At 38.6% G+C, this 26,229-nt stretch overlaps 1 protein-coding gene across 1 annotated transcript in view; it reads left to right on the forward strand.

Annotated features, from left to right (window-relative positions):
* LOC309661843 (uncharacterized protein) overlaps nt 1-26,229 on the forward strand; it is a 207,795-nt gene that overhangs the window by 154,675 nt on the left and 26,891 nt on the right. Inside the window, exon 2 of the mRNA XM_082463984.1 lies at nt 3,973-4,030. Within this exon, the coding sequence (XP_082320110.1) occupies nt 3,973-4,030 (58 nt within the window). The remainder of the gene's footprint in view (nt 1-3,972; nt 4,031-26,229) is intronic.

Genomic DNA, 26,229 nt, shown 5'->3' on the forward strand with positions numbered 1-26,229 from the left:
TGGTCAGCTATGTTTTCTTATGTTTACAAGCCCTGCAATTTAGAGATGATAGAAATTTTATAGATTCAGTAATATTATTAAGAATATTTTAAAACCTAGATGACTTTTTTTTAATTAAATGGAGTTTTTTTGTATTAAATGAAGTTTATTAAACCATGATTGAGATAGTGTCATCTATCTTATATTTTAATATTCTAATTTATATGTCTTTACTGTATTGCTATGGAACAGTTGTTATCAGTGCCAATTTAAGTGTTTCTCCTATTTATCTTTTTCCCATTCCACTGCTACTTACCTGGTGCAAACACTTCTCTGTGTGTGTATGTTTGTGTGTGTGTGTTTGTGTTTTAATTGAAAACAAGTTTCTTGCTGGCACATACAGTTTCTTTGCTGGAATTAGAAAAAGGCACCCCCTCTGGGTGGACAATTTAGAAACAGTTGCTCTTTCCTTCACTCCTTCTCTCAGCTGGGTCTCTTTCTGTTATACCTGTGCAACTATATACACCTGATTATAAATTGTGACGTATTTATAAGCCTTTAAAATTTAAGCCTGAATTAGTAAATGACCTCATTATTGGTCTCCTTGCCTTCAGCCTTTTGACTTTCCAATTTGTTTCACGTCTGCTTCATTATCCTTCATCTTCAAACAGCTTTTGCCATCTCATCTCCTTATGCAATGCCTTCAGTGTCCCCTTACGCCTCACCTGGTGCTCAGAACCCCCCAGAATCTGGCTCTGTGACCTCCTTTTGTAGCCTTAACACTCACTCCTCCTCAGTGTGGACCCTACCCTCTTGTCAGACCGGTTTAGTTAGCATTTACCAAGCATGTCTTGTCATACCTACCCCTAAGATGCCATTCCTCTCATCTGGAACCCTCCCCTCCATTTCATATGTCTAGCTAATTTAAAGAATAAATTACGGGGTCATCCTTCAAACTTAAGCAGTGCCATGCATACTGTCACCAAGTTTTTATCAATGTACAAAATTAATTTTCATTACAACTAAGTATACGTGTGATTTCCACAGCATGAAATATTCTGCTGAAGCACAGCACATTCCTAAGTCAATATCAAAGAAAGAGGACAGATTTAGCAGAATGTTCAAGAACTTTGCTTCCTGAGAACATGGTCAAGAGAGTAAACAAGTCTCTTGGAGGCATACCATGCTGAGGGGTGAATGAGGAATAAGGGGATAATTGTAGAAGAACTTTTTAATTTAGTAAAACTTGCTTTAAATAGAAAATGGTGTTAACATTTTAAGACCTTCAAGTATGTTGGTGAAAAATGCCAGTATTAGAAAGGGAACCATGAAGACAAAAGAGGTTCCTCTAAAAGAGGTACTTCTAATCTGTCTCAGACATTTCATCCTTAAAGAACCAGATGAAAGCTTGCCTTGATTTCTTTTGCCCGTGACGATGTGTCCCTCTCCTAAGCACCAATATCATGGATCTCCTGTATCACTCTGGAGTGAATGATGTCAGTACTCTGCCCACACCCCTTCACCTCGCCCAGAAGTCACCTCTCTTATGCACTGATGGCTTCCTGCATCTCTCTGCCTGATGGTGTCCTGTCACCTGGGTGCATCTCTGGTCCATGTGCAGCGTAGGTCAGAATGTTGGGAAATTAACATCCCAGGAGCTACCCTGAAAAAGCGGGGGATAGGAATTGACAAATACTGCATTTGCTCACCCTGCGGTGGGATACTCTTCAAACGTGTCCCACACAGTCTCTCAGAAGGTCTCTAGTAGCATTGAACCTGTTACTCACAGTGGTCACCTGCTCAATCTCACACTCTACTGGCTTTCCTTCCCCATCTTGCTGCTGCACTCCTCCCAGCCCTTCCCGGAACCATCTTCTAAATACTAAGTCGTTTGCACCCAGATTCTTGTTTCCAGTACCTTCATAAGTATTATGCCTCATTTCCTTCCTCTTTCCTCCTTACATGTTTTGTGCCCTTGAGGATTAATCCACTCCCAGCCACAACACACACACTTCATATAGCACCGTGGTCATAGTAGCTAATGAGGAAGTCTTTGTTGATCAAATCAACCCTGGAACGAAGAAAGCCCTGGTGGATTTTTCTGGGAATTGATTCCAGTGGAATTTTGAATATAAGGGAATGTTATTTCTAAAGTACAGGATTTCTTCTCATACTACTTTCTAAGAAAGGTTTTTAGGTATCAGATGATTTGATAGATTCCTTTTCTCATACCTGACTGCATCCTCCACAGCTTGCTATCCATCTCAGTTGGATTCAAGTGCTGTTATTAATTCTCTTGCTGGTTATGTATTTCATCCTGCCTCCTGCCTCAGGCAGCAGTTACAGAATTAGTGGGACCAAAGCATGGCGGGGACTCCAGGTGTCCTCAGCTCTGTGGGCTACCAGCTGGCTGACAGCCTGGCAGGCCCTCGGGCAGGGGACCAGCATGCCCCCTCTTCTAGAACAGCATTATGCACAATACAATTTCCTGGCAGCATCTAGGAAATCTGATTAGAAACCCACCCAAAGTAGGTATTTTTCCACTGCATTTCAAGTCCATCTCTTTTGTCATGGCAGAGATTTGACTAGAAGAGGACAGTTGCTTAATTGCCTTTTTAGAATGCAGATGTGCACAGTATTGAGGAAAAGAAAAGACTGCCTTGGGGCTATTTTCAGTTTTGTTCTCTTATGACTATTAGATCTTCGGCCAATTTTAAAATTAGCATTTATTTGCATTGTGTTCTTGTCACCGAACCCTGGTAAAGGTGTGAAATACATAGGATTCTGTTATTACTCCTTGGTTGAAGCAATGTCTATCAGTCCTAATCAGTCTCCCTGAGGCAATCCAATTGTGAATGTTTAGTTTCAAATCTTGCATTAGTTTAGTCTTGCGTACATCACAGTGTCGTGTGGCCATCTACCATCTGTAGCGTGCTGACTGATTGGAGTTCTCAAATGTGATGTTGTACAAAGAACAGTGCTCACCTGAATGTGGATTTTCCTTTTCTCTCCCCTCCACTCCCCTCCTTCATCTTTCCTTCCTCTCCCTCTCCTTTTTATTTTTATCTTTATTTTTTAGCTCCTTTAAGGGTCAGCTCCTTTTACAGGAGGATGGGCATCTTACTCCTAGGAATAAAACTTGAAATGTTTCTCATTATTTTTGATTAGATTCTTTCAAATAACCAGCACAATGAGACTTGCACATAGTTGGCTCTCAACAAATATCTGTTGAATAAATTCATCACACGAAGAATGGATCTTGGCAACCAAAAGTAAGATAAATACCTGCATGTACATAACTGTGCCTTCCATGCCTGCATATCTCTTGGAGGCCATTGCTACCATTACATTTACCAGCAGAAATTGTGAAGGTTACATCTGAATTTAGAAATCTGAGATGTCCCATCTGAGTTTATGATCAGATAGGAAGGACCTACAGCAACTGTTTGCTTTCAGAGATGCCCTAAGGAAAAAAGAAACTATGCCTTAAATAGAAGTCAAGAAAGCTGTGTTCTAGTTCCGGTTCTGTCACTAAAAATCTATGATTGCTTTTGCTTCAGGGACCTTATTTGTAAAATGAGGAGATTAGCATCAATTACCTGTACTGTCTTCCATCAAAGAATCAATGACTTTATGACCTTCCGTAAAGAACAAGAAGAGACAGGCTTTAAAAATTTGTCTTCATTAAAATGTACAGTCTTCTGAAAACGAGAAGGAAGTTATTAACACACAGTAACCAGGATAGTTCTCAGTTGTTCTTCCACTTGACATACGGGTCTTTCTAGTCACCTTCACTGAAAGAATGTGATTCCTCCCCTTGCCTGTTTGCTAATTGTATTGAAAAGTTGGGAAGGAGAAAAGAACGGAAATCCTGTTTCCTGAAATATTTCTTAAGGGGAAAGAGGAAATTAACTTGTTCTGATGTTTTGTTGTCAGGAAAACATTTACTTGATTCCTTCATCACACAGTCTGATTACTCTTTTTCTTTTTCAGCTCCACAGTTCTGCTTCAGATACTCAAATGGAATTTCCAGATGGTTGCCTTCTCTAAGGTATGATGCTTCTTTCCATAAGCAATCTTTACCCTCCTTCCCTCCCACATGAAATATGTTTCCTACATACTTGGCCCTTAAATTGTTTTCTTTTATGTTTTAAAAATAATAGCTGATGGTTTTGATTTGTTCTTTAACTTGTACTTGACACTTGTGAGGGGTGTTTTGTTTCTATATCCCAAGTGACACCACAGTCTTAGTAGAAATCTGCCTTAGAGATTGATAGGGAATTCTTCCATTAGTCAATGTTAGGTCAATGACAGTGATAAATCCATCATACTTGTCCTTCACTTTGATTTAGTTAAGACTCCACAGCATCATTTGGTGCCTCTTGTATAACCTGGGATGCAGGGAACAGAGACAACTGTGGCTTCTGCTGTAGGCTGGAAAATGGGCACATTTCATTGTGCTGACTGATGCTGCCTACAGCTCCGAAGCCAGCATATACCATCTTTTTTTTTTTTTAAAGGTTTAAGGGGGTGGGGCTGATGGCCGACTCTGGGAGGGCTCATGCATGCCAAGGAGTACTTCCCAGAACTTCTGCTGCAAGTGTCCTTGTCCCCACGGTGAGCCTAAGCCACCCCCCGCCTCTGCAGGAGACCCTCCAACACTAGTAGCTCCGATGGGGAGTTTAACAGTGCTGTTGATCCACATCACGGAGAAAAGTTCTTCAAGGTTGTTGGTCCCTGTCTCTCCCATGGCCTGCCGTCACCTCAGCTCTCACCCCTCCAAGTCAAGCTCTTTGCACCCTAATCTGAAGGAATAGCAGCATCTTGGAAATCTTCCCAACAAGTCCTCCAAGAAAGGCCGTGTGGCTGACAGGGTCTTTGTGCTCCAGCCAGGAGTCAAGCCTGTGCCTCTGAGGTGGGAGAGCCAAGTTCAGGACATTGGTCCACCATAGACCTCCCGGCTCCACGTAATACCAAATGGCGAAAAGTCTCCCAGAGATCTCCATCTCAATGCTAAGACCCAGTTCCACTCAACGACCAGCAAGCTACAGTGCAGGACACCCTATGCCAAACAACTAGCAAGACAGGAATGCAACCCCACCCATCAACAGAGAGGCTGCCTAAAATCATAATAAGGTCACAGACACCCCAAAACACACCACGGGACACGGTCCTGCCCACCAAAAAGACAAGATCCAGCCTCATCCACCAGAACACAGGCACCAGTCTCCTCCACCAGGAAGCCTACACAACTCAGTGAACCAACCTTAGCCACTGGGGGCAGACACCAAAAACAATGGGAAGTACGAACCTGCAGCCTGTGAAAAGGAGACCCCAAACACAATAAGTTAAACAAAATGAGAAGACAGAAATATGCAGCAGATGAAGGAGCAAGGTAAAAACCCACCAGGCCAAACAAATGAAGAGGAAATAGGCAGTCTACCTGAAAAAGACTTCAGAGTAATGATAGTAAAGATGATTCAAAATCTTGGAAATAGAATGGAGGAAATACAAGAAACGTTTGACAAGGACCTAGAAGAACTAAAGAGCAAACAAACAATGATGAACAACACAATAAATGAAATTTAAAATTCTCTAGAAGGAATCAATACCAGATAACTGAGGCAGAAGAACGGATAAGTGACCTGGAAGATAAAAGAGTGGAAATAACTACTGCAGAGCAGAATAAAGAAAAAAGAATTGAAGACAGTCTCAGAGACCTCTGGGACAACATTAACCACACCAACATTCACATTATAGGGGTCCCAGAAGAAGAAGGGAAAAAGAAAGGGACTGAGAAAATATTTGAAGAGATTATAGTTGAAAACTTCCCTAATATGGGAAAGGAAATAGTCAATCAAGTCCAGGAAGTGCAGAGAGTCCCATACAGGATAAATCCAAGGAGAAACACCCTGAGACACATATTAATCAAACTATCAAAAATTAAATACAGATGTCCACTCTCACCACTATTATTCAACACAGTTTTGGAAGTCGTAGCCACGGCAATCAGAGAAGAAAAATAAATAAAAGGAATACAAATTGGAAAAGAAGAAGTAAAACAGTCACTGTTTGCAGATGACATGATACTATACATAGAGAATCCTAAAAATGCCACCAAAAAACTACTAGAGCTAATCAATGAATTTGGTAAAGTTGCAGGATACAAAATTAATGCACAGAAATCTCTTGCATTCCTATACACTAACGATGAAAAATCTGAAAGAGAAATTGTGGAAACACTCCCATTTACCATTGCAACAAAAAGAATAAAATACCTAGGAATAAACCTACCTCGGGAGACAAAAGACCTGTATGCAGAAAACTATAAGACACTGATGAAAGAAATTAAAGATGATACCAACAGATGGAGAGATATACCATGTTCTTGGATTGGAAGAATCAATATTGTGAAAATGACTATACTACCCAAAGCAATCTACAGATTCAATGCAATCCCTATCAAATTACCAATGGCATTTTTTACGGAACTAGAACAAATCATCTTAAAATTTGTATGGAGACACAAAAGACCCCGAATAGCCAAAGGAGTCTTGAGGGAAAAAAACGGAGCTGGAGGAATCAGACTCCCTGACTTCAGACTATACTACAAAGCTACAGTAATCAAGACAATATGGTACTGGCACAAAAACAGAAACATAGATCAATGGAACAAGATAGAAAGCCCAGAGATAAACCCACGCACCTATGGTCAACTAATCTGTGACAAAGGAGGCAAAGATATACAATGGAGAAAAGACAGTCCCTTCAATAAGTGGTGCTGGGAAAACTGGACAGCTACATGTAAAAGAATGAAATTAGAATACTCCCTAACACCATACACAAAAATAAACTCAAAATGGATTCGAGACCTAAATGTAAGACCGGACACTATAAAACTCTTAGAGGAAAACATAGGAAGAACACTCTTTGATATAAATCACAGCAAGATCTTTTTTGATCCACCTCCTAGAGTAGTGGAAATAAAAACAAAAATAAACAAATGGGACCTAATGAAACTTCAAAGCTTTTGCACAGCAAAGGAAACCATAAACAAGACGAAAAGACAACCCTCAGAATGGGAGAGAATGTTTGCAAATGAATCAATGGACAAAGGATTAATCTCCAAAATATATAAACAGCTCATGCAGCTCAATATTAAAGAAACGAACACCCCAATCCAAAAATGGGCAGAAGACCTAAATAGACATTTCTCCAAAGAAGACATACAGATGGCCAAGCAGCACATGAAAAGCTGCTCAACATCACTAATTATTAGAGAAATGCAAATCAAAACCACAGTGAGGTATCACCTCACACCAGTTAGAATGGCCATCATCAAAAAATCTACAAACAACAAATGCTGGAGAGGGTGTGGAGAAAAGGGAACCCTCTTGCACTGTTGGTGGGAATGCAAATTGATACAGCCACTATGGAGAACACTATGGAGGTTCCTTCAAAAACTAAAAATAGAAGTACCATACGACCCAGCAATCCCACTACTGGGCATATACCCTGAGAAAACCATAATTCAAAAAGAGTCATGTACCACAATGTTCATTGCAGCTCTATTTACAAACCAGGAAATGGAAGCAACCTAAGTGTCCATCGACAGATGAATGGATAAAGAAGATGTGGCACATATATGCAATGGAATATTACTCAGCCATAAAAAGAAACGGAATTGAGTTATTTGTAGCGAGGTGGATGGACCTAGAGACTGTCATACAGAGTAAAGTAAGTCAGAAAGAGGAAAAACAAATATCGTATGCTAACACATATATATGGAATCTAAAAAAAAAAAAAATGGTTCTGAAGAACCTAGGGGCAGGACAGGAATAAAGACGCAGATGTAGATAATGGACTTGAGGACATGGGGAGGGGGAAGGGTAGGCTGGGATGAAGTGAGAGAATGGCATGGACTTATATATACTACCAAATGTAGACTAGATAGCTAGTGGGAAGCAGCTGCATAGCACAGGGAGATCAGCTCGGTGCTTTATGACCACCTAGAGGCGTGGGATAGGGAGGATGGGAGGGAGACGCAAGAGGGAGGAGATAGGGGGATCTATGTATATGTATAGCTGATTCACTTTGTTATGAAGCAGAAACTAACACACCATTGTAAAGCAATTATACTCCAATAAAGATGTTAAAAAGTAAAGTTTTAAGGGAAAGGATTTGCTGGGTGATGTTTATCACAGTCTTTGAAAGAGCATCTGTAATTGAAATGAAGGTAGGAAAATGGAGATGAGAATACCTGGCCTTGCACTATGAGTCAGTTTCCCAGCAAGATTTATGCTGGCAGACTTTGATTTTAAAACCCGTTGACTCCTCTATAGGCCCATAGCCCACCACCCTCACAATCACAGCCACCCCTACCAGCTCCAGAACCTCCACTGTTTTCAATCTGACAACCATTATTTTGGCTACAGCATTGTCGTCATCTGCTCTTCACCCCACAATCCTGATATCACTTTAATTCAATTTTATTAAGAGCCTCATAACCAAAATTTTATGATGAAATTCTCTAAAATAGTAATAATAATAATATTGATTGTGTCCATTTTGCTTTACATAATTTAACTCATTTAATCCTCACAACAGCTTTTGAACTGAGTAATATTATTAACTGCATATTGTAGATATAGAAATTGAGGCTCGTGGAGTTAAGTAAGCTACGCAAAGTCATATAGCTAGTATGTGATGGAACCTGGATTTTTAACCCAGGCCCAGAATCAGAATTTTTAGCCACTTATCTAAACAAAGATTTGTTCACTGAGAATACTTGGATTTGAAGTTTCAATAGCTTTGTCACCCACAAACACGCAAAAGCACTACTTTGGACAATAGCTAGTAAACTCATAAAGCGTATTTCCCTTTGAATTTGCCAAGCTAGAGTAAACTATGTATCAGGTACGAATGAACCCTGAACTATCAGTGGCTCAGCATTACAAAGGTTTGTTTCTTGCTCCCAGAAAGTCCAATGCCAAGTGCCTGGCACTCGAGGGCACTGCACTGCCCAGGAGCTGCGCGGGAATCCCAGCTCTCTGCAGGGTTGCTGATGCAAGGGGAGAGAGCATGGAAAACCCACCTACTTTTAAGGACCTCAAATGGAGAGTGACACACTTCCTATCTGTTCACAGGCATTAGCCAGAACGAGGCACGGTCCCAACCTAACCACGGCGGCTGGGACGTGTAGGAAGAGAAAGCACATGGAATGTTCGAGAGCACTACCATGTCTGTTGTATTGCTGGACAAACATAATCCATTCAAGTAAATAGTTGAGTCATAATTAATATATCCATAACTGGAATGCCAGGAGACCCGGAACAATTCTACTTTAGGAATCCAAGTCTCTTACTCATTTGTGACAATCCTTTTTTCATCTGAAAAGTGTACGGACTTGATAAACTCTCATGGGATATTATAGTGTCCCAAGCCTTCGGCTGCTGCGTTCCTAAGTGATGATTTATATAATTAACCATAAGGGGGAGGAAAGAAGGCATGAAATCTTCAAGATCTTTCTATCTTGCTCTGTCATGTCACTTGCTACTCTTTGATATTTCTAGACGTTGGAGAATAGAGGAAGTCCCACCTCTCAGAGCTCCACATGAGAAAAGAAGACTTATAACTGGATCTCATCACTGTCATTTCTGTCTGGTATAAAAGAGGGAGACATGTCATCTAGCCTACAGGGAAGAAGAAACCAGGTTATGTCCACAGAGCTTGCTGAAGGGCAGATCTCTCTTTGTCCAACATTCCTGATTTGGTGGAGTGGTCTTCACTGTTTAGCCTTTGGGAATAAATCAAGGAAAGAAATTTCACCAGCAGAAAGCTGAAAAGCTAGAACTGGAGATATTTGATTGTTATTTAATATTATTTTGAGTAGAGAATAAAAAGTACTATGCTATAAATCTCTCTAATAGCCTAAGTCTTTCATTCACTGCCTTAAACTGGATCCTGGCAAAGAGAAAGGAGTTGACTCTAATCTTTGGGTAAATAAAAGACACTGGAAGTTCTCAGCGTGCTTCCCAGTCTTTGTGGACAGTGCCATGGAGGGCAGAGCTGCTGTGCTTACACTCAAGCCATCTCAAGGTCAGGCTGCATTGGTTTCTGATCTGACCCTCTGAGAAACCACCCATGTTCTTATGTCCCACACCTCAGTCCTGGCTGCTCTGCTAAATGAAGAAGGCATGAGCCTCCAAGCTTTGCCCCAGGGCTAGAGCCACATCTCTTGGCTCAAATTTAGCAACTTTAAATACTGGCCTCCCTCCAAAAAAAGATACAGTGTAATCTAGACTAAATGTGCCCTGCTTATCTCTCAAATAGATAGGTGACTTGTTGCACTGCTTGTAGTTTTTCTGCTGTGGTTGCTACCTCTCAAAGTTTCTTTCCTGGAGATGGAGATTTGGAGAATGCATAGTTCCTCATCATCCCTGCTCCTTGTGATTGTTCCCATTTGGTTGGCTGGCTAGGCCACAGAACTACTTTGTGTGCTGTGAAAACATCTCACGGTACAAACTATTTTCAGGAAGATAAGTTACCCATGCACGGTCATGTACTTAAACTAGCTCTCTGTCTTTATCTTCAGGCTCTTCTCTCTAGCCATCACATATTACCTTTTCCAGTTACTCTGTAATAGCTTTATTTTCTCTTTCACCATCAAACCCTTCTTCCAGAATTGCACAAAAGAGTCTCCAGTCCTCTGTCTTGTTTACTCCTGGCCCATCAAGTCAGGTTTATTCTCAAGAGAAGTGCTCTGACTATGGCAATCTCTTCTCTATGAAGTGCCTTAAACACACTCACATTTATTTACAATATATAAACATTATATTGTTAAATAATAAACTTATTTCATCTATCTTTGTTGTGAGTCAGTCTTAGGTTATGTCTGTACCTATGCTAGAACTACTTGAACCCTTTAAATACTGTAAATGGAATCAGAGAGAATAGAAATAAACTCTGTACTTGACAGGGTGGAGGTCCCTGTAAATAGGAAACTGGGTAAATATTATTATGTAGAAATGAACGACCTAAGCTTGAAAGGAAGGTCCAGGAACTGAAATAGACAGAGGAAGCATTCTTCCTTAATGTCCAATGAAGCTGAAAGAGAAAAAATTTCTTTTTCTCCAGCTTCATTGAGGTATAATTCACAAACAAAATCATAAGATAAAGTGTACAAGGTGATGATTTGATGATTAAACTCATGGAAACAGAGAGCATTAAAAGTGGCTGCCAGGGTCTGGGGAGTGGGGGAGATGGGGAGAGCTTAGTAAAAGGGCACAAACTTTCAGTAAATAAATAAATTCATCTTATAAATAAAACTTTTTATTTATAAGATGAATAAAATCTGAGGATCTAGTGTATAACATTAGACTGCAGTGATAACACTGTTGTATAATAGAAATAATTTTAATTAGGTTTCAGAATAGGAATATGGGAAGACTAGTGATGGAAATTGGGGATACGTAAGGAGCTGAGCTAAGAAAAATACAAGTATAATTAAGACTGAGAAATACAATAATAAACTAGGAAAACTGATTTAAAAAGTTTAGCTGTGTCCAGCTAGTTTAAGCACCAGACTGGATACTCAATAGTAGTATTTTTGCAAGTAAGTTAAATTTTTTATTCTGTCAGTGTCTATCACTCTGTTTGCCTAATATGAAGCCACAGGAGCAAATGAAAACAAAGCCCCTCATTATAAACTTTAAAGTGGGCTTAAGAAGAAGTATCAAACTTGTCTCTCACACATGACTAGGGCTGACCAAGGGCAGATAAGACCATGGCCATGTGTGCAATCAGCTCGTGAACCAGCCCCTCTACAGCATGATTGAGGCCATGGACATTCCTGGGATTGAGCCAGTAACGAAGCCAAGTACTTAAAATCCCAGTTGGAGGAATTCTTTAGTGACTACTTTGCCACCATGTATGTGAATATATCATAAGTACTGTGAAATAGTTATTTCATTAAAGTTATTATTGCCTTTACTGTAGGTCTTTTCGCTGGATCTAGTTTTGTATTCCTGTTGGTTACGAGGTAGTTCTAAGCTTCAAAAATCACTCTGGAAGAGAAGAATGTTCTCCCTCTCCCCTTGTCATTTCATTTCCCTAAAACCAGGATCCTTTAGTTTACTAACGAGGGATTCTTTTTCTGCAACAGGAAGATTAGTTAACTGACTCAGTCATATTTTCCCATAAATGGCAACATGAGCTGTCCTGAGATTTATTTTTAGATACTAGATTAGTCTTAGAATGTGAGTTCTGCACTGTGGGAAAGAATGACATGACCCTGCTAAGATGTGAACCCTGCTTTCTGTTGCCACGGTTACCATTTGATCATCCTAACTTACATACTCAGAGTCCAAATGAATAAATCTAAATAACAGCCTCTATAGAAGACAGGAGTCAAACTACAAAATACGTCATCCTTTATATGAGCAAATATGAACCATGCATGGACTGTAGGACAAAAATGCCTGCAGAACAAAAAAGACCACCTAGAGGGGTGGGATAGGGAGGGTGGGAGGGAGGGAGACGAAAGAGGGAAGAGTTATGGGAACATATGTATATGTATAACTGATTCACTTTGTTATAAAGCAGAAACTAACACACCATTGTAAAGCAATTATACTCCAATAAAGATGTTAAAAAAAAAAAAAAAAAGGAGCAGGGATACGTTTTGCCAGAAAATGCAAAATTTGGATTGGTCTTTACAATTTATTGTTTAGGAAATGTAGGTTTCAGAACTGCTTAGTACAAGTAAAAATATGATAATAAATGCAGCTGACCAAATGTTTTAGGAATGGGCCATATGGAGCATTTTTACCTGTATCTTGTTGCATTTTAAGCATCTAGCCCAATATCTTGTTATCTGAATGACCACACTGGCATCCTGTTTCCTTTGCTTTCCTTATTAAAAATATTAAACTGAAAATGGAATAAAAATAGACTTTATTAAAAGCTATAAACATGATCTGAAAATATGCTAATTCTAAAACATCTGAAGCATGACCACCATTTCATGATCATTCATTCAGTCCTTACCTTTTGTGAGCATGACTCTGACATCAATAGCAAGATTCTTATTCTCTCAAAGCTAGTTTTCATGGAAATGAATTGAAAAAAAAGGATATAGATATATACATATTTTTACGTATAACTAAATCACTTTGCTATACACCTGAACCTAGCACAATACTGTAAATCAACTATACTTCAATTAAAAAAAAAAAAATGAAAGAGAAAGGGAGCTGCAAAAAAAGCGCCTAGCAAAGTGGATAGTGGATAGTGGATATTCAATAAATAATGGTTATGAAAAAACCCTACTTTTTAGTGATTAAACTTCAGGAAAAGAAAATAATCATGAATACAACTCATCCCCTTCCCCCAATAAATAGCTACTTATAAGGAAGCAGTCAAATTTTTTTTTTAAAGATTGATTTATTGATTGATTGATTGCTATGTTGGGTCTTCTTTTCTGTGCTAGGGCTTTCTCTAGTTGCGGCAAGCGGGGGCCACTCTTCGTCGCGGTGCGCAGGCCTCTCACTATCGTGGCCTCTCTTTTTGCGGAGCACAGGCTCCAGACGCGCAGGCTCAGTAGTTGTGGCTCACGGGCCCAGTTGCTCCGCGGCATGTGGGATCCTCCCAGACCAGGGCTCGAACCCGTGTTCCCTGCACTGGCAGGCAGGCTCTCAACCACTGCACCACCAGGGAAGCCCAGCAGTCAAATTTTTACCCACACAATTTGTCATGTTGAAGAGATCATCACCTAACATTCACCGTGCCCCTTGCAGTGGAAGCGCGGAGTCTTAACAACTGGACCACCAGGGAAATCCCCCTAACATTCTTATTTTACAAAGCAAACCTTACCTCTTAGTGGCAATCATCACAAAGTTTCATATTTGAATATATTTTACAGTTTAGGTTCTTCTTTGAACCTAGTGCTCGCTAGGCAAGAAGATAAGTTGAGAGTACAAATTCTGCTTTTCTGAGATGACAAACTTTTGAATTCCCCTCTGTTTCAGGGATGATGGAAGTGCTTGTTGGCAAACACTTTGAGTAGACTGGCCCCATTCTGCATGACTTGTTTTCTACGACATTAGCATGAATTCATGCACGTCAGCCTGTGCTCACGATGGAGTTTAGATGAGTAAGGGCCTTGGTTTCTCTTGAAGGGAGGGGTTCAGTCCTAGAACACAGGTTGCAGGCTGAGCCACGATTTCCTTTCACTGGGTTTAATGGCTTTCATTCAGGAAGCGGTGGTGCTGGACAGTTCCCTTCCAAATAAGCAATGAGAGGCCAGGACCAGGTCCAGGATCTGGGGTCATAATAATAAAAAAGGTGGTGTTATTGTGGTCTTGGACAATAACTTTCTCCTTTGATTCATCTTCCATTTCAAGTTGAAATGATATTTTTAAATTTTTATCTGACACTGATCTATTTTTGCAGTCCTGTTGAATAATAAAACATTTGAATGTTGGAGCTAGGACTTTTGAAACAGTGCCAGTTGTTTCTGGAGTGGTCAGGAAATGAGATTTCTCAATTCAAGCTCAGGTTGCCCTAATGTCCAGAGCACTCAACCCACATACACCACCGGCCTTCTCCAGGGCAGTGATTCCACCATTCCTTTGGGTTTGGCATAGTTGTTCCAGGACCATTTTGTGTGTGTGTGTGTGTGTGTGTGCATGTGTGTGTGCGTTCACGTGTGTGTGTGTCTAGAAATCTGAATTTTAACAAGCATATCAGGTATTTCCAATGCAGACGGTAACTGAGAAACAGTGACATTTGAAGAACGAGCTTCTTTTGCATTTGTCTATTCTGTCAAGGAGATTGTTCCAGTTATTATTGCTGTGCAACACACCACCCCAAAATGTACTGGCATAATGCAGCTATTTTATTACAATCCTGGATTCTGGGATTCAGAGATTCAAACGGGCACAGCAGAGACAACCTTTCTCTGTTCCATGATATCTGGGCCTCCACTAGTGAGATTTGAAGGCTGAAGGTGACTCTACTGCTTTGGGCTGGAATCATTTGAAGTCTTCTTCATTCACATTCCTGGTAGTTGATGAAGGCTGTTGGCTAAGACCTCAACAGGGCTGTTGGCTGAAACATCTTCATATGGCCTCTCCATGTATCTCTTCATAGGATAGTTTGGGTTTCCTCACAGCATGGCAGGTGAATTCTAAGAGTGAATATCCCAAGAGAGAACAAAGTGGGAGTGTGTGTTATTTTTACAACCTAGCTTGGAAGTCACATAATATCACTTTTATCATACGCCATCAGGTTGAGGGAGTTACAAGATCTGTCCAGGTTCGTGGACTGTCAAGAGGACATTATAAGAAACCATGAGGGATGGGAGTATTGTGGCTATCTTTGGAAGATAATATCTGCCATTGAGACCAATCATTTAATGGAAAACTATCGAAAAATTAGTAAAGACAAATAGAAGCTCAATATAGTTGAAAACATTATAATAGAACACTTTTCTTGCTGTGAATAAGTTAAAATCTCTTCACCCAGATGAATTACATCCTATGGTACTAAGAAAACTCACAAATCATATTACTGAGACATATGAAAAATAAGAGACACTGGCAAACTGGGAAGTTGGTATATATCATTCTGTCCACAGGAGGAAAAAGATGGACTTGATAAATGGCAGGACAAATAAGATTCTAGAGTCTAGTAAATTAAGGGCTAGATTTTCAAAATCCAGGCCAAGGATGACATATAAATCTGCTACAAGTGTGCTACCACTTTCTTACTTTGTATATCCATGGAAAATATTGCAAAATAATCAGATCATGGCATCCCTGACTGCTGTGTTTGGACCAGACCTAGAATCATTGTCAAAGTTATGCTCTAGGCAGTCACAGCCAATTAATTGTTATTGATACATGAGTTAAAACCTACTTCTTATTTAGAAGCAAAAAGTGGAGGTTCCTAGATCCCAGTATTATTTCAGTAAAAGTAAATCGTGTTGTACCAATTTTATTTATTTTTTCTTTATAAAAATTATCAGACAGACTAAGTTACTACGATAGACATGGTGTTCTTTGGCCTGTGTGAAGGAATTTGACACATTCTTGCTCATGATAGTCTTGTAGAAAAAATGGGAAACCACTAGTTGACTGTAATGACAATGGAAGAGACCAGTTATTGGTATGACAACCCCTCACAAAATGTGATGACTCCAACTTGGTTGGAACATTCTTATGTGTTCAACATTTTGTAAAATCAAAGACTTGAAAAATCTAAGGGTATACTAATCACATTTAGAGATGATCTGAAGGTGGAGGAGACCAAATAGGTTGCATGACAGAATAAGAATTCAAAAATATCTTGATATGTTGCATCCAACAAGATGAAATTCAACAGGATATATAGTCTTGCATCTGTTTCCCCCCAAAAAATACAGAACATATAAGCTTGACTTTGCAACAGCATGTATAAGGAATACTTCTGTATTTTAACTGAGTAAGATCAAATCGACCATGTGAAATGATCTCCAAAAATGTTTGTTGAAGTTCTTTCTGGAACAAAGATGGTAATAATTCTATTCTCTAATTCCTTACTCAGATCACAATTGGGAGAGTTCATTCAGTGGTGAACACTCCAGTTTAAAGAGGTATAGAAAAATCATAGTATTAGCCAGGATTTGTGTTCCCTGGAGAAGAGAAAACTCAAGATATTTCATATAAATTTAAGTCATAATATATGCAGATCATTGTGCTAAGAATTTTACTTTTAAAACCTAATTTTTTATTTTATTTATTTATTTTAAATTAATTAATTTATTTAATTTTCTTTTTTTTGGGCTGCATTGGGTCTTCGTTGCTGCGCATGGGCTTTCTCTAGTTGTGGCGAGCGGGGGCTGCTCTTCATTCTGGCGCACGGGCTTCTCCTTGTGGTGGCTTCTCTTGTTGTGGAGTGTGGGCTCTAGGCACACGGGCTTCAGTAGTTGTGGCATGCAGGCTCAGTAGTTGTGGCCCGTGGGTCTAGAGTGCAGGCTCAGTAGTTGTGGTGCACAGGCTTTGTTGCTCCGCAGCATGTGGGATCTTCCCAGACCAGGGCTTGAACCCACGTCCCCTGTATGGCAGGTGGATTCTTAACCACTGCGCCACCAGGGAAGTCCCAGGGAAGAGTTAGTGCAAATTCACTCTTACACTAATCCTGTAAGGCAGGTATTATTCTGACCATTGTATAGATGAGGAAACGGAATCACAGTGTTTAAATAAAGTATAATAGCTTTAAATAGCTATAAAGTGGAAGAGCCAGGATTCTAACACAAGTCTGTGCCCTGCCGAGTCATCAGAACATCTGTGACAGTGGTTCACAAAATTCTAGCACACATATGCATCTTATGAGGATCTTGTATACAAATGCAGATTTTCAGACCCAGATGTTCTGAGTCAGTAAGTCTTGGATAATTTTCTTTAAAATATTTCAGCATATTTTCTTTAAAATATTTCAGCATAGACTGTGTGATATGAACATGTATGTATGATTTAGTTTTAATCTAGACCCTTGTTGTGGTTAGTTGTCTTAATCAGAAATATATACTCCAGTGTCATTAGCTAACATTTAATCAAAGGTCCACAAACCAGAGGAATTAAGTTATATTCACCTCCAGTGAATATGAGAAATTCTGTTATTTGACTAATGAATATCAGAACTGGGTATTTCTTGATGAATTATTAGTTTTCATTATATGTGGATTTTCTGGCAGTATCGTAGAGACCCTCACAACCTTGCATACATGGGCCATAAAACTATAGCAGGCCCAGCAGTCTGCATCGTCAGAAATGGCACCCAGAGCTTGACTTCTCAATGGCCTGTTTCAGCTACTAATTTGGAGACTTCCTGGTCTCCTGACTCTGACTAGATAGTTGGCTGAATCCTGCTTCCTTTGCCTCCAGTGAACTGTCCATGAAATGTTTGGTCGGAGCTCTTAGAGGAAGGAATTGAGAGCGGGAACTCCATTAGGTTTTGCCATATGGGTGGTGTGATTGTCACATGTTTGCTGAGAAATGTGTGTGTCAGGATTCAGTCAAACTTGCTTTCAGGGGGTTGTGGAGATGAAACCCATAACTTTCACCTATAACTAAGTGTCCGTGTTTACCAAAAATCCCGTGACAAATGTGTGCATAACTAAGTTGCTCAGGATCTGAATTATTAGAAGCAAGTTAGATGATTCTGATTTGAGAAGCACTGAGTTATATCTCTTGTTTAAATGGAGGACCAATGAATATTTGGTAGTGGGACGTGGGAGTGTGTCAAACATTGGATGAAGGCCAGATCTTTCTTTTTTAAAAAGTCCTTTATAATCTTGAGATTTAATCAATTAAAAAAAAAGAGATTTAATAAAAAGTATTTGTTTTGTTTGGTAAAAAGAAGAAAGCTTTGTGATCCTCCACATCTGCTTAAAGCCCCAGAGCCAGATAAAGTTTTCTGAGTGCTTCTGACTGAACCACTGCCCCTATCTATGCTCCAATGAACTTTGCAAAGTCCTTGTAATTTCAAAAGCAAACACAATTAAGTGAATCATATGCTTTGTTTTCTTGAAAAATTACTTTCCTATCTTAAAGTGATATCAGGAAGCTAGATATATCTGGTGAAAAATAATGTGTTTCATTAAAATGCTGTGCTTATGATTCTATCATGATTGTTTGTGCTTGAAATTATGTTAAGTATGATATTTCAAGGCTAGTCTAGAAAAAAACCATGACCTATCATTATTTTTGCAAATTTCTCATGATGAAAAAGCATTGGTATTCTTTTTGGAATAAATCTTACAGGAACAGATAATATCGATTTTTGAAATATTTAAGCTTATTCCTTCATACTCAGACAATAAATGCAATGAAAATGATATGCCTTACATATAACCAGAACTGTATTAATGTTTGTGGACAAGCTTTTTGATATAGAGCAAGTGAAGGAAGTATTAAATGTGGCAAAAGTTGAACAGGAACATAGCAATGATATTACAAAACTAGTGTGTGGAGCTTCTGAATACAAAAGAATATAGAAGCTTCTGAATCTTGAGATATTAATGACTAGGAAGAGATTTTAGTGTAGAAAACAAAATCATTAGGGAAGACACCCCTTCAACCTAGATGGAAAAATGACAGTAGCTGAAAGCCAAGGAGGCCATTTTCTGCCTGGGAATTTGTATTGAAGAGAGAAAGGGAATCATTAAACCAATAGCGGGGGTTCTTCAAATTTTAAAGTGGTGCCCTTTGTTTTCACAAGATCACATCAAGCTTGTTTGTATCTCAGCATTGTTCAGTAGCAAATGAGGTCATGTTTATCAGAGACAGTGCAGAGTTTTATGGTGGCCACTAAGCAATCAAAAGAGGATAAATTACATTGCACATAGTTTTAGTAGGTGTAATGATAAATTGAGTTATTTGGCTATCAAAATCTAACATGGAATCTAGTTCCGTCATGATTGATGAACCTGAACACTCCATGGACTTCTCAAATCCTACAGATGATGGTGACTACATACTGTTTTGTAACTGTTTCTTCCATGTGGCTTTCTTTAATAATATTTACTGCTCCTAGGAAAAATGTACATTGAAAAAGACATCCTTTCTTTTCAGGAAAGAGTAAAGGCTGCTAATTTGATACAATAGATTACCCAGCTTGTTGATATTTGTTAAATATACAAATTTTATATCTGATTATACATTTGATGCCAAATAAACTACTCAATTTAGTTTGATGATTAAAAGCATGCCGGTTATTTGGTGACATGAAAATCAAACAACAATTTGAATAAAATATTCATTTCTTAATCAGTTGCTTGGGTTTTTCCCTTCTAAAATTGTAAGTTGTATTAAAGAACTTCCTGTTTTGTGTGTTGCAGTTTCCCCAGAGAGCAGAACATTAAGAACAAGAATAGTTTAACAGTGAAAAGAGACCGGAAAATGAGTGGGTGTTGTATGTGTACTATGTCAAGAAGATAGCAGAAATGCTGGTTAGCTTTCTTGATTTATAGTGAACAAAATATACTGCTTAATCACACTATTGTATAGAGTATTTCTTTAACCCGTCATGACTTTAATGATGAGCATACTATTTGCCTTAAATTTTTTGTCTTTCAAATTATTTCTTTGTTCATCTCATAGCATGTTATGTTTAATAGATGCTAGGTTTGTGTTTTTTGTTTTTTTTTTCTTATTAGTCATCAATTTTATACACACCAGTGTATACATGTCAATTCCAATCGCCCAATTCATCACACCACCATCCCCACCCTCCCGCAGCTTTCCCCCCTTAGTGTCCATACGTTTGTTCTCTACATCTGTATCTCAACTTCTGCCCTGCAAACCGGTTCATCTGTACCATTTTTCTAGGTTCAACATACAGGCGTTAATATACGATATTTGTTTTTCTCTTTCTGACTTACTTCACTCTGTATGACAGTCTCTAGATCCATCCACGTCTCAACAAATGACCCAATTTCGTTCCTTTTTATGGCTGAGTAATATTCCATTGTATGTATATACCACATCTTCTTTATTCATTCATCTGTCGATGGGCATTTAGGTTGCTTCCATGATGTGGCTATTGTAAATAGTGCTGCAATGAATATTAGGGTACATGTGTCTTTTTAAATTATGGTTTTCTCTGGGTATATGCCCAGTAGTGGGACTGCTGGGTCGTATGGTAATTCTATTTTTAGTTTTTTAAGGAACCTCCATACTGTTCTCCATAGTGGCTGTATCATTTTACATTCCCACCAAGAGTGCAAGAGGGTTCCCTTTTCTCCACACCCTCTCCAACATTTGTTGTTTGTAGATTTTCTGATGATGCCCATTCTAACTGGTGTGAAGTGACACCTCATTGTAGTTTTGATTTGCATTTCTCTAATAATTAGTGATGTTGAGCAGCTTTTCATGTGCTTCTTGGCCATCTGTATGTTTTCTTTGGAGAAATGTCTATTTAGGTCTTCTGCCCATTTTTGGATTGGGTCGTTTGTTTCTTTAATAATGAGCTGCATGAGCTGTTTATATATTTTGGAGATTAATCCTTTGTCCGTTGATTCATTTGCAAATATTTTCTCCCATTCTGAGGGTTGTCTTTTTGTCTTGTTTATGGTTTCCTTTGCTGTGCAAAAGCTTTGAAGTTTCATTAGGTCCCATTTGTTTATTTTTGTTTTTATTTCCATTACTCTAGGAGGTGGTTCAAAAAAGATCTTGCTGTGATTTATGTCAAAGAGTGTTCTTCCTATGTTTTCCTCTAAGAGTTTTATAGTGTTCGGTCTTACATCTAGGTCTTAAATCCATTTTGAGTTTATTTTTGTGTATGGTCTTAGGGAGTGTTCTAATTTCATTCTTTTACATGTAGCTGTCCAGTTTTCCCAGCACCATTTATTGAAGAAACTGTCTTTTCTCCATTGTGTATCCTTGCCTCCTTTGTAGTAGATTAGTTGACCATAGGTGCGAGGGTTTATCTCTGGGCTTTCTATCTTGTTCCATTGATCTATGTTTCTGTTTTTGTGTCAGTACCATATTGTCTTGATTACTGTAGCTTTGTAGTATAGTCTGAAGTCAGGGAGTCTGATTCCTCCAGCTCTGTTTTTTTCCCTCGAGACTGCTTTGGCTATTCGAGGTCTTTTGTGTCTCCATACGAATTTTAAGATTTTTTGTTCTAGTTCTGTAAAAAATGCCATTGGTAATTTGATAGGGATTGCATTGAATCTGTAGATTGCTTTGGGTAGTATAGTCATTTTCACAATATTGATTCTTCCAATCCAAGAACATGGTATATCTCTCCACCTGTTGGTATCATCTTTAATTTCTTTCATCAGTGTCTTATAGTTTTCTGCATACAGGTCTTTTGTCTCCCTTGGTAGGTTTATTCTTAGGTATTTTATTCTTTTTGTTGCAATGGTAAATGGAAGTGTTTCCTTAATTTCTCTTTCAGATTTTTCATCATTAGTATATAGGAATGCAAGAGATTTCTGTGCATTAATTTTGTATCCTGCAACTTTACCAAATTCATTGATTAGATCTAGTAGTTTTCTGGTGGCATCTTTAGGATTCTCTATGTATAATATCATGTCATCTGCAAACAGTGACAGTTTTACTTCTTCTTTTCCATTTTGTATTCGTTTTATTTCTTTTTCTTCTCTGATTGCCATGGCTAAGACTTCCAAAACTATGTTGAATAATAGTGGTGAGAGTGGACATCCTTGTCTTGTTCCTGATCTTAGAGGAAATGCTTTCAGTTTCTCACCATTGAGAATGATGTTTGCTGTGGGTTTGTTGTATATGGCCTTTATTATGTTGAGGTAGGTTCCCTCTATGCCCACTTTCTGGAGAGTTTTTATCATAAATGTGTGTTAAATTTTGTCAAAAGCTTTTTCTGCATCTATTGAGATGATCATATGGTTTTTCTTCTTCAAGTTGTTAATATGGTGTATCACATTGACTGATTTGTGTATATTGAAGAATCCTTGCATCCCTGGGATAAATCCCACTTGATCATTGTGTATGATCATTTTAATGTGCTGTTGGATTCTGTTTGCTAGTATTTTGTTGAGGATTTTTGCATCTATATTCATCAGTTATATTGGTCTGTAATTTTCTTTTATTGTAGTATCTTTCTCTGGTTTTGGTATCAGGGTGATGGTGGCCTCATAGAATGAGTTTGGGAGTGTTCCTTCCTCTGCAATTTTTTGGAAGAGTTTGAGAAGGAGGGTGTTAGCTCTTCTCTAAATGTTTGATAGAATTCACCTGTGAAGCCATCTGGTCCTGGACTTTTGTTTGTTGGAAGATTTTTAATCACAGTTTCAATTTCATTACTTGTGATTGTTCTGTTCATATTTTCTATTCCTTCCTGGTTCAGTCTTGGAAGGTTATACCTTTCTAAGAATTTGTCCATATCTTCCAGATTGTCCATTCTATTGGCATAGAGTTGCTTGTAGTAGTCTCTTATGGTGCTTTGTATTTCTGCGGTGTCTGTTGTAACTTCTCCTTTTTCATTTCTAATTTTATTGATTTGAGTCCTCTCCCTCTTTTTCTTGATGAGTCTGGCTAATGGTTTATCAATTTTGTTTATCTTCTCAAAGAACCAGCTTTTACTTTTATTGATCTTTGCTATTGTTTTCTTTGTTTCTATTTCATTTACCTCTGCTCTGATCTTTATGATTTCTTTCCTTCTGCCAATTTTGGGTTTTGTTTGTTCTTCTTTCTCTAGTTCCTTTAGGTGTAAGGTTAGATCGTTTATTTGCGATTTTTTTTGTTTCTTGAGGTAGGCTTGTATAGCTATAAACTTCCCTCTTAGAACTGCTTTTGCTGCATCCTATAGGTTTTGGATCATCGTGTGTTCATTGTCATTTGTCTCTAGGTATTTTTTGATTTCCTCAGTGATCTCTTGGTTATTTAGTAACATACTGTTTAGCCTCCATGTGGTTGTGTTTTTCACTTTTTTTCCCCCGTAATTCATTTCTAATCTCATAGCATTGTGGTCAGAAAAGATGCTTGTATGATTTCAATTTTCTTAAATTTACTGAGGCTTGATTTGTGACCCAAGAGGTGATCTATCCTGGAGAACGTTCCGTGCGCACTTGAGAAGAAAGTGTAATCTGCTGTTTTTGGATGGAATGTCCTATAAATATCAATTAAATCTATCTGGTCTATTGTGTCATTTAAAGCTTCTGTTTCTTTATTTATTTTCATTTTGGATGATCTGTCCATTGGTGTAAGTGAGGTGTTAAAGTCCCCGACTATTATTGTGTTACTGTGAATTTCCTCTTTTACAGTTGTTAGCAGTTACCTTATGTATTGAGGTGCTCCTATGTTGGGTGCATATATATTTATAATTGTTGTATCTTCTTCTTGGATTGATCCCTTGATCATTATGTAGTGGCCTTCCTTGTCTCTTGTAACATTCTTTATTTTAGAGTCTATTTTATCTGATATGAGTATTGCTACTCCAGCTTTCTTTTGATTTCCATTTGCATGGAATATCTTTTTCCATCCCCTCACTTTCAGTCTGTATGTGTTCCTAGGTCTGAAGTGGGTCTCTTGTAGACAGCATATATATGGGTCTTGTTTTTGTATCCATTCAGCAAGCCTGTGTCTTTTGGTTGGAGCATTTAATCCATTCACGTTTAAGGTAATTATCAGTATGTATGTTCCTATGACCATTTTCTTAATTGTTTTGGGTTTGTTTTTGTAGGTCCTTTTCTTCTCTTGTGTTTCCCACTTAGAAAAGTTCCTTTAGCATTTGCTGTAGAGCTGGTTTGGTGGTGCTGAATTCTCTTAGCTTTTGCTTGTCTGTAAAGCTTTTGATTTCTCCATCGAATCTAAATGAGATCCTTGCCGGGTAGAGTAATCTTGGTTGTAGGTGCTTCCCTTTCATCACTTTAAGTATATCATGCCACTCCCTTCTGGCTTGTAGAGTTTCTGCTGAGAAATCAGCTGTTAACCTTATGGGAGTTCCCTGGTATATTATTTGTCATTTTTCCCTTGCTGTTTTCAATAATTTTTCTTTGTCTTTAATTTTTGCCAATTTGATCACTATGTGTCTTGGCATGTTTCTCCTTGTGTTTATCCTGTATGGGACTCACTGTGCTTCCTGGACTTGGGTGGCTATTTCCTTTCCCATGTTAGGGAAGTTTTCAACTATAATCTCTTCAAATATTTTCTCGAGTCCTTTCTCTCTCTCTTCTCCTTCTGGGACCCCTATAATGCGAATGTTGTTGTGTTTAATGTTGTCCCAGAGGTCTCTTAGGCTGTCTTCATTTCTTTTCATTCTTTTTTCTTTATTCTGTTCCACAGCAGTGAATTCCACCATTCTGTCTTCCAAGTCACTTATCCGTTCTTCTGCCTCAGTTATTCTGCTATTGATTCCTTCTAGTGTAGTTTTCATTTCAGTTATTGTATTGTTCATGTCTGTTTGTTTGTTCTTTAATTCTTCGAGGTCTTTGTTACACATTTCTTGCATCTTCTCGATCTTTGCCTCCATTCTTTTTCGAGGTCCTGGATTATAGTCACTATCATTATTCTGAATTCTTTTTCTGGAAGGTTGCCTAGTTGTTTTTCTGGGGTTTTAGGTTTTTTTCTGGGGTTTTATCTTTTTCCTTCATTTGGTACATAGCCCTCTGCCTTTTCATCTCGTCTGTCTTTCTGTGAATGTGGTTTTTGATTCACAGGCTGCAGGATTGTAGTTCTTCTTGCTTCTGGTTTCTGTTTTTTTTTAATGGTATTTACAGAGACTATTTATGTAAATTCCCCTCTGCTATGGTAGCCTGATTCTTCACATGGCCCCTGCTGTTTCAATAGCTATGTAGACCGGGAGCAGCTCTGGAATCACTCAGCTGTTTAACTCACAGGGACTTTGGAGATGATCTTGTCCAACCCCATTTCATAGTTGGTGAAATAAAATGAAAGAGGTTGAATTACTTGGCACGTGCTTTTTATTGGCAGACCTTGAGCTAGAGCCTGGTTTTGTCAGTCTCAATCCAATGATTTCTTTTTTTTTCCTCTTAAATGAAGCTTTTATTTTGAGATTGTTGTATATTCGCATGCAGTCATAAGAAATAGTAGAAATCCCTTGTATCCTTCACCCAGTTTCCCCCAGTGGTAACATCTTGCAAAGCTATAGTACAATAATACTATAATAGTGCTACAATAGTAGTATACTAGTACTACAATAGTACTATAGTGCAATGTTGCAACCAGGATATTGACCTTGATGCAGTCAAGATGTGGAATAGTTCTATCACAAGAATCCCTCATGCTGCTATTTTACATCTACACCCACTTTCTCCTCCCGCCGCCCCCCCCCACCAACCCACTCATTAACTGTTGGCACTCACTCTAACCTCTTCTCCATTTGTATAATTTTGTCATTTCAAGAATGTTATATAACTGGAAACATACAGTATGTAATCTTTTGTGATTGACTTTTTCCCACTCAGCATAATACTCTGGGGATTCATCTAGAGTGTTGTGTGTATCAGTTTTTTTTATTGCTGAGGAGTAGGGAAGGACCACATCAATGCTTTTCTCACTGATGATTTCTCTTCCAGTCTTGTGGAATTATCAGCCATTTCCACTTTCAAGGTTAAAAAACATATTTTTAAAGAAATAGTTCAATTTTGACAACCCTCCTTTTATGCTTTGAGAGCCTTAGGAAAAGTAACTGTAAAGAGAGCAGAGAGTACAAAGTGCCCCAGCTTCCTTGTTTTGTGGTAAGAGTGGGGAGGACTTCAGAGAGAGCCTC

The sequence above is a fragment of the Balaenoptera physalus genome (genome assembly GCF_965194825.1).
Source record: "Balaenoptera physalus genome assembly, chromosome: 5".
NCBI classification, from domain to species: Eukaryota; Metazoa; Chordata; class Mammalia; order Artiodactyla; family Balaenopteridae; genus Balaenoptera; species Balaenoptera physalus.